This window comes from Ornithodoros turicata, chromosome 6 (assembly GCF_037126465.1).
Source record: "Ornithodoros turicata isolate Travis chromosome 6, ASM3712646v1, whole genome shotgun sequence".
Taxonomy (NCBI): domain Eukaryota; kingdom Metazoa; phylum Arthropoda; class Arachnida; order Ixodida; family Argasidae; genus Ornithodoros; species Ornithodoros turicata.
In genome coordinates this window covers 23,532,453-23,547,737 of record NC_088206.1, presented here as the reverse complement: position 1 = coordinate 23,547,737, position 15,285 = coordinate 23,532,453, and the positions used below count along the sequence as shown (strand labels likewise).

The following is a 15,285-nucleotide window of genomic DNA, read 5'->3' as shown; positions in this document are numbered from 1 at the left end:
TTAAGTGTTGCCGTGCTTGGCTTCATTTTCTTGGTGACTGTATTGTCAATAAAGGCCATTTTTGTCCTTGCCAAGGAAAAAGACAGCTCAAACCGATTAAGTTTTCACTGATGGTAAGAATATTGTACATTGGTGTGTAACACAAGCATAATACATGTAATACCCTAGCAAGTTAATGACACGTTGGTGACATGTCTGTATTACATATTAGTATACCCCACATGTTCAAGCAAATGCTTATTTTCTACCTGTGGGTTCAACAGTGCCTTGTCGAAACAAGAGCACGAATTGGGTGGTGTGGACCACAGTTGGATTCATCCAATTGTGCCTATAAATGGGAGGTTAGTGCCTTAATGCCCAACCACCGTTTATGGTAGGGGACCGAGAGACACGGAACAAGGACGGACGGACGACCAATCATGAGTCTATACCAGCTTGCCTGCACCCTCTCCCTTCATTCCATAACACCATTTAGTCCTCAAAAATTGCCTAAAATTACTTTTTGAAAGCACAATGAGGCAAGGCTCATGGAAGCCGCCACTTTGTGTTAGCTCGACTTGGCCCATTTGAACTTTGCATTTGAACCATTTAGTGCTTTGAAAATGCGACAAGTTGAATAACAACAACTTTATTTTGAGATGATGAATGGGGAGTTTCATCGCCAAGGACGATAGAACTCCCCATAGCACATACAAAAGGTCAGTCACTTGTTTTTTATCTTCAGCGTGGTAGTGGTGTTTCGTGACTCATTTTTGAATATCATACGCTTGTTCTATAAGAGTTTATCTGACCTCGAGGCTTTTTAGCATTATTGTCGGCTCATCCCTACAGCTGAAAGGATGCCCACAGCTAAAACACTTTTGGGCGTAAAATGTCTGCATTGGCACGTGATTTTACAGAAAGTCTCAGTAAAGTGCCAAAACTTCTAGCAACATGAGAGAGCTACCCGTGCAGCCAGCTGAATTGATTGAAACTGCCAGAAAAATTGATGCAGATGAACAGAGTAGGCTGTTCCTGATTGCCAGCAAGGCATTGAAAAAGACAAATGATGACGAAGCACCTTGGAGAGTTTTCTCTCCATCATTGGTTTACGACAGCAAAGGACTGCTTCTTTATACCGGTGTTGCAGGATACTTGCACTTGACCTGCCTTGTGTGTACCCTGCATCTACATAGTTGAGGAAGAAGTGAGGAACAGATAGACATCAGTGGCGGAAGAGTCTTCCGCAAAGCTCCTGTAAAAGTAAAAAGGTTGAGGCCTTCAAGGACAAGCTATCCTGACGTCCCTCTCTTTGGAAGGGGGGGGGGGGATTACATCCACACCCACCTTGAGGGGCTAATTTTGACGGACCAGATAAACATTCTTCAAAAATTCCAAAAAGAAGAAAAATGTATTTTGCCAAGTTTATCTCTGAAACAGGCCGTAAATACAGTAGAACCCCTTTGTAGTACACTCTCTGGGACCAGGACGAAATTTTACTACATCAGGAGTTTTATTATATCAGGGGCATATACGTATATGTATATATTCTATCGGGACCGGAGTTCTCGTTTACTATAAGCGGAGTTTTACTACAAGCAGAGTTACTATAACGAGGTTCTACTGTATATGTTGTGCAGGAATGACTTCAATTCAGACTACGTAGCACTAGAGTGACCTGAACCTTAAAATGTTTACATCTATAAATTTTGTTAAGATATGAAATCCCTCTAAGAGTGGGGACAACGACACAGAAAGTAGAAAACGTCATCACTACCATTATTCATTTCTGAAAAGGGCCAATTTTTAAAAAGAATAGCATTCCGAGGAATTAGAACGAAATATGTTTCACTGTAGAGCATAAATGACTTATTCCATTGACCACAAGAAATAATAAGCATAGTTACAACATGAGGAGCTTTGTTCCCTTTCTTGCCATGATAAAATTTGAGGTGCCAAGCATACTATGACACGTCCAGACACATTTAACCTTGCTCTGTTACATTCCACGCCTTTACCACCTTACGATTCAGTCACACTTACAATAATGCAAGAAATGCTACGTAAGATGCTACACCCTCTTGACTACCTGTGGTATACTCCCATAGTGGGTGGTGATGATGATGATCGTGTTGGTCGTTCCCTTTATATCGGGCGGACAGCGTTCTGCGGAGGCAGTGCGCATCCTGGCCTAGGCACAGCCATGGCTATGTCCAACTGGCAAAGAATGTGGTGTCCACGATAGCAACATCCTTTTTTTTTTTTCAGTTATTGTCAGAGGAAAGAAAGAACTAGGGACAGGGATGAACCCCTGAACCCTGCAAGCTGTCAGGGTGAGAAATGAAAATACTTCAGCGAGGTATGAAATGCACCGGAGCTTTTGTTGGCAGTCGACAACAAAATAGGACGAGCCCACTGGATGCAATGTGCAGCGCAGTGTGCCTGCAAATATGTTACAGTTACTAGGCATTCAGTTAATCAGGAAATGGCTGGAGCATTCTTTCTCTATGCGAATAGCAGAAATGGACATAGTATTCAGGTCTGGATTGTGTTCTGTCCGAGAGGGATAGTGACGGCGGTACTACTGTATTAAATGTGTTTAATGCAAAGTACCGTATAAGTAGTAATTTTCGCGAAATCCGCAGGCGCTCTTTTCTTCACGAAAATAAAGTTCCGCAAAATATTCGAACCAAATGACAGAAAAATACGAGAACGAAATATGTAAGAAATAAGGCCCAAGATGCTGAGGTAACTTATGTACGCGGTTTATTGCACTATCACACTGCACTGCCTCAAAGTGTTCAGTCCTTCTCCGTTGCAAGTGGAGATAGTAGTCCAGCCATCATGAATTTCGCATGGATGTCCACGTCCCCTGATTCCAGTTCCTTGTAAGCCTGGATGATTCAGCCAGCGTGTATGGGTTTAAGCAGGTTGCCATGCAGATCGGCCTTTGTAAAAGTTACAGAATCGCTATCGTGTGCCAATTGTACCTGCTCCATGTACCAGATACCAGCCGAGTAAGGATTCCTTAGTCGGTGCTCTCTGAGTCAAAGGACTCTAAAGGAAGAGAAATTGAACGATTTACTGCCCCGCAAATTTAACCACTTATACAGTATAAGGAAGGGATATTTTAGGAATGTGTAACCTCTTATCGTGTAATTTATTACCGCCATAGTAATTCACTTTAGACTTCCACCAAGCTTTTCTTGTTCTTGTTTCCGTCGGAACATCCTTTTCGGTGGCTCTTTGGACTACCTAGTTACTGTTGTGGTTTGAAAATAAAGAAAAGGAAAGGCCAAAGGCAGTCAATATATTTCCTTTGGTGTGACCTCTTTAGACGTTCAGGAAAAAGAAAGGCCAAAGGCCGTCAGCAGCAATTGTTTGGGGAATTGTCTATAGGAAATCAAAGCCAAAAGAAACGTCAAATAATGTCCAAAGGATGTCAATAGACAGGCGCGTTTACGCTTAGCATTTTACTCAATTGGAGGTTCATGCACTGGTACCGTTGTCGTAAAACTTCATTTTGGAAGAATATCACTGGATCTCCTGCGTCTTAATATGTGTCTTCGAGGGCAGTCATACATATGGGTTGCTACTTGGGAAACAATAATCAGAGGAATAAACACACGCCACGATATGAAAACAAATAAAGATGAAAAAGATAAAAAGCAAGCGACCTGGCGGCAGATATCCATAACAAAAACCCGAGGCTAGGCGAAAAATTAGAGTCGTCATAATTGTCAACACAGTTCCCCCTGAAGTCGGCCCAAGATGCAGAGTAACACGATGTTCCCCCCCCCCACTCCTTCCTGCTCTCTTCTCTCCATCTGCCCACGGCTGTACGCCTCTTATAGCTGTTGCTTCACGATGCTAACGCGATTCAAATTTCTTACTGTGGAGCAAAAATAAAAGCTTTTGCGTGCACTGTATGATATCTATTAGTTCCCTACAATGTTGTTTGTTGTTGTTTGTTGGGACAAGCGCAATACTTGCCCACATCACATTTCAAAAATAGTACTGTCCTCGCCCTAAGAACGAAGAGCAAGCACTTATTTAAGTACACCGAAGTGTTATCTACTATTCTTGCCACAGTCTATGGTACGAACACGCAATAGACTAGATGCGTTTGCATTCAAACAGGCGATATCTTAAAGAAACTGTAAAGTGAAATATAACCACCATGTTTCAAGATACTGCATATAGAACTTGGCTGTGTGATAACCACAGAGCGGATTTTCAGGCATATGCCTTTTCGTTGGGAGTCGTACAGATGACGCCTTTTGATGTTCTAAGCACGAATCAGGTCGAAGGGGACCCATTAGTACCCTAATGTTAATGCCTTCTTTGCTTTTTTTTCGATTAGTTTTTTTAAAATAGATGCCGATAAGTGCCTATATGGGCACTTTACTTGCTGTTTCGTGTTTATTTAATAGTTTTTGCAACGAAAAACAGGGACACGCTTTGCCGCGCTGCGTCACAGAATGCAAGTGTCTTCCCCTGTGGCAGAAAATAGATTATTTTTCGCCTGTATTCCTTGTACACGGTGCAACGCCACGTCTGCCCTTGCAGCTGTGCTTAGTGGTGACCAGGGCATGGCTGTATAAACTACAGCCGACCCCTGTTTATCCGGACGGTGCCGTTCCCGGCGAAATCGTCCGGATACCGGGGCATCCAGATAAATGAAACGACCGAATAGAAACGTCCTACAGAGCAAGGTGTAATTAAAACACAGAAATCTCGTCAATGACAGATGTTACATAGTGGTGTAGGTACTCGATTCCTGCAAACTTTTGCTAATTGCATTGAGTTGAGCCACGCTGTTGCGCTGCTCGAAGAATGTCTGTGCGGACGCAAAGTGTCAATGTCGAAGCCTTGTTTCTCACTGGCGTCATCGGCACCGTCTTGCTGCACATCATCGGAGGCAACAGCAGCAATCACAACGTCATCAGTCATAGCTGCACACGCGTCATCATCCTTATCAACGTCAACGTACTCAGAAACCGCAGCATCATCTACGGCAGTCGCAGTGAACCTCTGCATCAGGGATCGCAGCTCAGCTAGGGGAACGTCTTTATCGGCCAACGGGCCGTAAGCAGCAGGCCCTCGGGTTGGAGTTTTCCCCTCTAGAACCAGACAGTTGATCGAGATACGTATTTCCAAATGACTCGACTGGTCAACGTGACCCAACGCACTCAAATAGAAAAGGGGGTCATCGTGCACGGTTGTGTCCCCTACGGAGGAATGTAGGTCCCTGACGTGCGACGGGAATAACCCCAACACAGCGAAAAGGTTGATGAAGCGGGGTCAGCGTCTCCTCTTACTCACGGTAGTATGGATAACTGAAGCTGAATTACAAGCATTTTAGACTTTCGTTCCCTGGAATTCTTGTCAGAGTCCGGAAGCTGAAGTCTGGATAAACGAGAACAAAATACATGGAGGAAAACGTTCCCGTGCCTTTTGTCCGGATACCGCGGGATCCGGATAAATGAAGTCCGGATAAACGGGGGTCGACTGTAGTATGAAATGCATGTATAGCCCTCATGGTCGTTAAACAGCAGACAAAAAGCATACGAGGACCACCATAGCGAATATTGTACAGTTAACAGAAAACGTTGCCATCAGTAGGCAAAATTCCTGCTAAACTCTGTCCTTTGCGACAGGATACCAGACAGGCTGCTAGATCTCCATGCATGTGTTCAAACTTGATTTGTGTTCACTGTTGCTCCCGTGTTGGCCTCGACATTACAAAGGGAACCACATGCCCCTGCTACTTCAAGACTATTACCGTCGCCATCTGCAACTGAACTGGTTTGGTAATCACAAGCAAAACTGACCCCACAACATACCAATGATGCCCAAAATGGAGAATGCACAGTACCACTTTCAACAGACAACAAAGAAACGAAACCTCCATGGGCATCTAATGTGTGAATTGCTCCCTCAAGTAGCTATTCCTTAGGGGTTTCAGACTGAATTAGCACACCTGTTCCATGCAACTGAAAAAGGTTTATTTGATATGTGTATAAATCCTCAAAACTTTAGAGTGGGAGGGCACCACTATGAGCAGGTATGTGTTCCCTCTGTTACACCATGGAGAGAGAGAGAGTATGCTGGTAGACATCTTCAGACTGTCCATAGGTGCAAGCTGACGTTGGTCATGGTGCAAGCATCTGCATGTCGTCAACCCAGCCACATACAATTATGAGAAACTTCCTCACAATATTAGTTTAAGCGGCATTGCCATCTTGATCTCGGCTTGTGGTGTAGGCTGATTCCTCGCATTGGTCCATTTCGGGTGAGTGACACTGTTGCAGCTGCAAGAAAAGTTAGAGGACTTGGAAGAGGTGTGGTGGTACTCCACTAAGTCAATACAAGAAAAAGGGTAGTTACAATATGTTATCTAGAACAAGTGGTTTGAGCCAGACACAGTCACTTTACATTTAATCCCCCCAAAAATGCATAAAATGATAACAGCCAGCTTACTGGGGTGTGATTCCCGTGAGTCCACAGTGTGCTGCATCTGGTCAAGACAGCGCTCAGCAAGGTACTGAAACACTGCACAATAAGGGAGGAAATGACTTCACTATAAATACGAAGCATCTGTCAATCACATGAATGAATTTTCATTTGAATTTCCTGCCTCACCCTCATCAACATTGATGTTCTCCTTTACCGAAGTACGGAAACAGCGCAGCTCCATCCTACGGGCCATTTCGTCAACTTCTTCCCTATGTTTTACAAGTGTCAATCTGAGCGTAGAGGGGAGCAGGGAAGACACCTACCTTGAAACAACTGCTTCTTTTATCAGGTCTACCTTATTGTGTACAATGACCATGGGCAAAGGACCGCATTCAGCCTCGAACTGCACACATGGATACACTGAGACATGAGTACAGTGATGGATTCACATGGAGCCATTTGCAGGAATCTTGATACAATGAATTACTTAGCACCTTCACCTTTAGGGACAGCCATGATTTTTGAATTGAACTGAATTGAAGCTTTATATCACGTTGTAACAAAGTACAATGTGGGAGGCCCAGTGCAAGAAGCAGCTAATCTGAATCTAACTCAATTTGAATCCTGTTAAATCCTTCTACGGAATGCAAAGGGGAGGTGGACACGACAGCGGTGCTGAGGTTTCTCGTGTCCAAGAAGGTATACCCACTTTAGCAGTGGTAAGGACTGAGACATGATGGAACAAGTCGAGTAGTATGTCTGAGGGAAGTTCGGCCAGTTTGCTCAAGCTTGGCGGGCTGGTGCACCAGGGGGATGAAAAAGGGGTGAAAGATGAGGGATGCACAGGAGAGTGTGCAATCCATACTGCTTTGGCTTGTCCTTTAGAGCTACCCACCACAAAATACATGTGAGCCTTCACTAGGATCCTCCCAGTCGCAAGCCAAATACCGGGATATTTAGCAAAGCTGCTTCATCCCACAATGGCACCTCAGGAAGTATGAGCCATCCCCAGTAGTCATGGGGCTCTAAATTTTAATCATGTACAGAAGTAATCCAGTGAAGAATCCTGCCATCTCTAGAGGCAGCTGTGCTCAGACACCACACCTAATGCAAAACCTAGTTTCCATGCCACCTCATCACTACCAAGCAAAATATTTCTGAAAATGATCAAAGCCACTTCACATGCCTCTTGAAAGTGAAAAAACAAAAAGAGAAGGAAAGTGACATGCAGGCAGGAAGCCGCACAACGCATTGAAAATGTGGGTGCATAGGTACTGCTGCAGTATCCTCTACCAAGCACTGCAAGTCAAAGGTCCAAAGGTGAAGAACCTGCCAATGCACTTACACTTAACATATGCTCGCAAGGGACGTTATCTACCTGCTACATAAAAAAAACACTCTCTTGTGAAAATGAAGCCATTAGTAATTCGCCTTCCAGGTATTCCGGTGGAGTCCCCTCCTCTCAGTACCTTGTATCCAACATAACCATACTGGAAATAGGAAAGAGAGGTGATCCCTCCCTCTCCTTATGACATTCTTGCAGGAAACCTTCCTAAGTGTCCTGTTGGTTACCATGGTAGAAGGGGTACCTATAGAGGCCATATGCTCTCATGTTTTGTGTATTCGTTAGTTCCGTAGGACAACCCAAATCTCAGAGCAAGCAGTATTGCACACCCTCAGGTATGGCACAACCTTGCACAGCCCCAGTGGGCTCTCATCATAGCAGCTGCAGCACTCACAACAAATGATTCAACGACACTCACACTGATCGACGGAAAAGCTCCGATCACATTTCTGCTACACTAGAATTTTTGCCTAATTAGAGTAGTTAAAGGGTGGCATAGAGTCGCTCAGTTTGAATGAGAAAACGTAGCCCAAAGTATATCCGCAAGGTCTATCAGCCGCTCACTTTTAGCGTGCCCCTTGCAGAAGCGTTTTTCATTATTTACACAATTCTTCTCAAATTAGCGAAGGAGAGAAATGAGTATTCGAGGAAATTATAACTCAACCTCTGTGTCTCGATGCAGAGCAAGCAAAGACTTCAGGGGCAAATACCTGTCTGCTTAATTGTAATACATTCCAAATTTTTGCAGCACCCTGGTAACTCATAGTGGCTGTCACACAAGTGGACGTGCCTTTTCAGTTGAGGAATGTCGATGAAAAGGCGCCAAGAGAGGGATTCGAATCGACAACCTCCAATTTACGGGACACTACAGGGACACTACCAGTAACAGCTTTTTCAGTCACGCAGTTCCAAAGCTGTAAAGTTAAATACATCTCACAATTATTTTTGTTTTCCTCTCCCTCTGGGTTTCATTAAGTGGGTGGAAGTTGATTTTGCTTCTTCGATTCCAAGCTTTTCACATTCCCTTCGATCTGGAAAAGTTTGTACATGGCATGGATATGGCTAGGTGGCTTCTTTTAGGTTGCTGTTGCGTCTTACGAGGGTTCAAGAGTGACACCACAATTGAGAGTCGGCATTGATTCACTTTGAAATTATAATATAAAATAAACCTTTCTTCTCCAGGACTCAAGTGCTCTGAAAGATGCTCTGTCTGTTGCTGAAAAGGCAAGCACACACGCCTGGGCGCCCCGGTAGTAGGCCTTAGTGAGAGCGTCAAACTCCTCTTGTCCTGCTGTGTCCCAGAGCATGAGACGGACGTCCTGCCCACGGAGAAACAGTTCCCGTTCCAAGAAATCTACCCCGATGGTCTTCTTATATTCCGCCGTGAAGACTCCCTTGCAGTAGCGTTGAATGAGGCTCGATTTTCCCACGCCTCCGTTGCCCACCACAACCACCTTGAGTGCCACTTCCAGCTCTTCTTCGCGCATTGCTCATTTGCTGCGACACAGAATAACAACTCAATTAGGGGGACCGTGATAGATAGGAGCAAAATTATGAATTTCGGACAATGGAATCCTTCCAGTTTTTTAGATATGATGACGCTCTTATTTGCTGAGGAAAAGCCAAAAGCACACATACACACAAAAACAGAGTTGAAGAAGTTACTCGACAAAAGGAACTTGTTACGAGTTAAGTTACTGTGTGCAAAATGTAACAAAGTTAATAACGAAGTTAGAGGTAATGAAAATGAACTTGGAGTTTCAAGTTACTTTGGAAAAGTAACGAGTTACTTTCAAGTTACTTGCTACATGATATACACCTTTTAGTGCTTGACCTTTCTATAACTAATTCAGATCATAATGTCACAATGGGTGGTGCAAGACGTTTTATAATACTTTTGCTGCATCAAAATTGTACCAGTATCTGATACAACAAAATACCATACCTTTATGTGCTTCTGCAGAGTGGCATTTCATGATTTCGTTTCCAAAATGAAATTGTTCAACGGAGCACAAAGCAGACATAGAAATTTTAGGTTCTATGGGTGGTTGTCCTTTGCGCATATTTCGTAGAACCACGCCAAATGTGGCATTTAATCTTGCTACACAGTGGCCATTATAAATACACTGCTCGTCTCTATGATGAACATCACCTGAGTCTCCCAATATACAGGGTGTCCCAGAAAACGTGTCACTGAATTATAATAAAAAGCTATGCCACCTAGAATCACGTGGTCAATGGCATTTGTTCTTACTAGGTTCTTGCCCCCTCCTCATGTTAATGTCATCTAACTTAAGTTTTACTATGTCAATTTTTACAAAGCGAACTTGAAAATTTGCCGAGTAAAGGTCACTTTTTTACCCCACCAATGTGAAGCGCATGCCAAATTTATTCAAGTTCATGATAACTGACAGGGACATTGAGGAGCTATCCCATCGGAACAAATAGTCGAAAAATGTTTTCGGAACGTCCAGAACCTAGCGCTCGACAACTTTTTGCACGCCCTCGTTGTCAGTCCGACGAAAGGAGGTTGCTAAACTCAGCCCAGGGGTTACACAGGGCTTGTAGAAAAAGAGAGAGTTCTTGAAATTGGGAGATGGAAGGCATGATCCCAGTCAAAGCCGGATGCGATACGCCATACCTGTCTTCTCTCTTTCTACTATCCCTGTGTGGGCTGAGTTTAGCTCCTTTCGTCTGACTGACAACAAGGGCGGCCAAAAAGTCTTAAGGGCGTCATGGGTGTTCCGAAACGCATCGTGTTGGGCTATTTTTTCAAATGGGCTAGTTCCCCAATATCCGTGGCAATTTTCATGAACTTGAGTAAATTCGGCCCGCGCTTCACATTGGTGGGGTAAAAAAGCGACTTTTACTTGGCAAATTTTCGAGTTCAGTTCGTGAAAAACTGACATAATAAAACTTAAGTGAAATGACATTAACATCAGGAGGGGGCAAAATCCTAGTAAGAACAAATACCATTGACCACATGATTCTAGGTGGCATCGTTTTTAATTACAATTCAAAGACACGTTTTCTGGGACACCCTGTAGGATCAGAACACACTTTGCAGAGTTCACCACGGGACAACAAGGGAGCGGTGTCAGTAGCGCCGTGCACAGATACAACCAGCACACGCATGACAGCCGTATCATTAGAGGGGGAGGACGCAGCTTGCGTTATTTGTAGATCAGAATTGAACAAAAGGAACTTTGAACTTATCGCAAGTTACTTTGACAAAGTTCCCTAAAAAAGGAAGAAGTTCCTCAAGAAGTTACCGGAGGTCAAAAGAAACGAGTTTAGTTAAAAGTTGCCGAAAAAGTAGCATAGTTACCCCCAACACTGCAAAAATGTTACGCTCTATAGTTCCACCAAATGCATGACACACATCTGCGACAATGTCTGTTTAGTTCAAGTGTTGCATAACTTAATTAACAGCAGACTTGTACGGTAACTTGAGTAGAGTACTTAAGTTACTTAAGAGTACTTCTCTGCGCATGACATGGAGGTTGAGCGAAAGGTTCTCTTTTGTCTGTCCAATGCGCTGTACACACTCTAAGAAAAAATAGAGTATACCCAACTCTTTTGCCAGTGTAAAATCTTTGTCACTGAGATCACTCTTATGTAGTGTAATGTTCACTTCTTTTTTTTTTTTTGAAAGCATAAATGTTACACCGTCATCCAGGAGTGTAACTTGACTCTTGAAGCAAATAAAAATTACTCTACGGAGATATGGGGTAAGTTTATGTACCTGACTTTCACTGACGTCACTTCGTCATTGCTTTTTGTTTATTGGTCAAGAGTGCCCTTTTAACGTTCAGGCCATGTGCAGAATGTCATCGTGGGCCTACACACAATGAGATGGATTATACGGACGGGCCTACGGACGCTGAGGCTTGGACTGACAAAGAGGACGGCTCAGTAACACTTTGACAGCCACTCGCAAACCGCTATTTCAGAGAAGTACACACAGTCGACGGACGACAAGCTGCGCATTGAGCATGGTATGGCAACGTCATGGTGCTGCTACCAACGCTGCCAGCGCATCATGCCCATGGCAACCGCTGCCATATCAGATTAGTGTCAGTAGCTGCACTAATGTGCTGGGTACCTTGCGTCGCCACCTGGAGGTGGGACAAGTCGCAATGCTCGACCACATCGTGTTACAGAAATATTACAGACCTCGCCCTAAACATGAAGAGCATGTGCTCATTGTGTGACAATCACCCTCACCAGCAAACGATTAGGACGCGGATTTGAAGGGAGACCTCTGGGTACCTTATGGTCACAAGAGTCGGCACACTGACCCCTGATGCGGCTACAAGAATGTAGAACGTGCTAGAGCAGATACCTTTCGAAAACAGTCTTTGAAGTGAGTTCCTATGCATCTTTTACATAGTTGCAGCACCAACAGTAAATCACCACAAATTTTGCTCAATTTGAAAGGAACAGAGTCTGTTGTATAGAACAATTCACTTTGAAAGAAACGTTGGGTTTCTAATTATGTTTTTTTACTGTGTCAACCACGTTTGCTGCTATTCAACAGAAAAATATGTCTTGCAATTCCTATACACATGTTCAAGCTTGCAGACTAGGAAAGGGAATCTCAGAATAGTAAGTCAGGCAGTGATGTGTAAGAGTAGACTATATATCAGAATAAAAGTGTAAAAGAGGAGAGTAACATTTCCTGTCTCCGTATCTTTACGCTCCCTAAGAGTATCGTTGACACTTTTTCATGTGTAACGGGAACCTTGGCAGGATAAAGTATGTCTCGGAAGAGTAAGGTGGGGTGATCAGAGTAAAGACGATCGCCAAAGAGTAGAAAGAGAGTAAAAGTCATTGTTACACTCCATCTATTCTCTTTTTTCTTAGAGTGCGTGTTCTTCAGCGTCCGAGATATTCGGGACATGCACGTCTCCTCTTGGGAAGAAGTGGCGTGTTTGGGAGCATGCATGAGGCGATGCGTTGTCCCGAAGCTGTGTGCCCTGCGATTGTGATGTGTCATTCGTGAATGAACCATTCAGAGTGAACGACTCACTTTCTTCAACTGAATGAACACATTCATCAGTCCAGTTCACCTCAAAGTTTGAGAGTCGCTGCTTTCAGAGCTTCCCCACGACTCTTCCGCGGTGGGAGGAAGGAACGCGGCCGCAGAGGCGTCGACGAAAGTGGCGCCATCAATTTTCTCCTATCTAAAAGAGTAAGAGTGTTGTGGTGTCTCCATGTCTCCATGGCTCTCCCTAAGCGCATGCGCACTGTACATGCGCGGAGCAGTGATCAAAGAGAGGGCTATTCACGTCGGAACTGAGGATGTTAAGGTGGAAGAGAGTGAGTTCTGCCTGCTCAAGATGGGCGGCATGTTACACCCTGGGAACAGGATATATGAGGAGAAGAGATAGATAAGGTAATTAGTGGTTGAAAAAAGAAGACGAAAAGGAAAAAAAAACTGCAGTTCAGTGGATACTGAACTGCTTGGAGCGGTGAACCGGTGGACATGACTGAATCACTGAAATGTATGAGTGCATCTGACACAGTTCATTCGCTCTCGTTCATTTCATTCAGATGTGCTCTCACGAACAGTTCCCTCGACCAGTTCAGTTCATTCTGACGCGTTCTCAGGCGCGCTTCATTCAACTTGTTCTCACGCATTCTTGGGCTCGTTTCATTCAGTCAGCTCAGTGTTCTTTCTTCCGACGCGTTCTTGGTCAGACATGCTTGCCGCCGTTCCTCCCTTCCGTACGCGTGCATTCTGAAGTTGTCTGGCGTTATTGTATGTTCCTGCAGGCAAGCTGGATGAGGGCAACAGCTGTTCGCTGCCTTGAGAATCGTATGTTTCACCTGGGGATTATCCTGACATGCGTTGCCTGTCATTTTGGTGGTATTCTAGCTTGCCAGGAATGCTGATATTTCACGTGCTTGTGTTGCCACGATTTTCAACTGCAACTTGCATGTTAAGGGAGCTCTATCAATCTCGTTCTTCTCCTGTGCCTCAAGCACTGAGCGTCTGTTCGTTATGTACGATTTGGGAGGATTTGCAAAACTGTTCGCAAGTGTTACGCTGACTTTGTCAGTTCGAAGAATCCGCAGTTGTGTTGTTGGCGTTCTATTTTCCAGTTATTTCGCCTTCCTCTGGAAATTCCATGTTGATGTACGCAGTTGTCGCCAATATTCCTGAATAAACATAGAGAAAGGCGTTCGTGTACCTGTCTGCGTGGTCAGCATATAGCAGCATCTCATCTGTCCAGCAATTGGAGCTGGTGCCGTTGTTCACTTGCGTTTGCATTCAATCTTACCTCGTGACGTGAAGGATTTCATTTACGAGGCTGTCTGTAGCAGAGTAGACGAAGACAGAAGGATGGACGTGAGGTGAAGGTTTCTATACTTATTCTGATCCGCGTTGTTGATCTCAAATTTGCTATCGTGTGTCTTACTCTCAATAATGGTATTAAATTTGCGGTATCAGCTTTAGCTTTCTCTTGTTTATTAAGAATGTACTGTGCTGCGCAACCGCAGAAGCTGAACTTGCTAGGGCTGTTCAGGTCAAACACGTGTATGAGTCACGTGGTGGCATGACATCACGAAATTGTGAATGAATTGACTTCTTTTAACAGTTCACTGAGTTTAACTGAACTGAATGAACGAGTTCATCAAATTGAACTTTTCTGCCCATAACCATCTAAGCTGCGTGTAAACCAGTGAGACCCGTATCAGGCGGGTAAAAGACTGGAAGGCCCGTGCCGAAAGCCGTAGCAAGAGAGGGCAAGTAAAATATTAGTAACCCTTTATGACAAACGAGAATAACAAAGAGGAAAACGACAGTAAATTCTGTCGTTTTTGTAGAGCATTCGTTCGCATCTGTAGAGCGCCTGTTCAATATTGGGGGTATTGTCTATCAGATAAGAACTCTGAAAAGAAGTTGTGTAATGCAGTTTTTCATGCTCTTCGTACGCACTTCTTTGATAGCGAATTCCAACTGTTACGTCAAAGTACCTTGAAAGTAACGAGTTACTTTTTAGAGTATTTAATACAGTATCTCAAATACTTTTCAATGTTGGGTATAAAGAACTGTACTGAGTTACTTTAGCCTCTACTTTAGTAACGATCCCGGTGCGCAGTAATTTAAAACTTGAATACTTTTTGTGAGTATCTTGTACAAGCCTTATTAGCAGCTACTATACCTGCCAAGTGTCCCGCGTAGAGAAAAAGCTCCAAGATTCGGTATAAGCGACTCTGTTGTGGCACCGAATGTCAGAACAGGACAAACCATGCAAGACCCTTCAACACTGGCAGCTATTAAATTCATCGGATTACTTTACAACAAACTTGCTCAACTTTTGACAGGTTTGACGTCAAAGAAAATGGCGCTCAAATCGAAACTAACAAGTCAAAGCAGTCAAGTCAACTTACGTAGATGATAGTTCCGAATTCCAAACTTTTTATGTGCAACTAATTCAAAAAATATTCGCTAGGACTAATCTTAAAAATTGATAAATCCAAGAAATGCAGAT

The 15,285-nt window shown here is 43.8% G+C and overlaps 1 protein-coding gene across 1 annotated transcript; it reads right to left on the bottom strand.

The window, feature by feature from the left end:
• Positions 1-5,970: 5,970 nt before the first annotated feature.
• LOC135396436 (ras-related protein Rab-23-like) lies at positions 5,971-15,154 on the bottom strand. Its single transcript, XM_064627398.1, has 6 exons — positions 14,956-15,154; positions 8,953-9,280; positions 6,762-6,841; positions 6,625-6,707; positions 6,463-6,534; positions 5,971-6,293 (listed from the first exon to the last, which is right to left on the bottom strand). Exons 2-6 carry the CDS (start codon positions 9,268-9,270, stop codon positions 6,202-6,204), a joined length of 645 nt encoding a protein of 214 aa, XP_064483468.1. The 5' UTR covers positions 9,271-9,280; positions 14,956-15,154; the 3' UTR covers positions 5,971-6,201.
• Between the last annotated feature and the right edge of the window lie 131 nt (positions 15,155-15,285).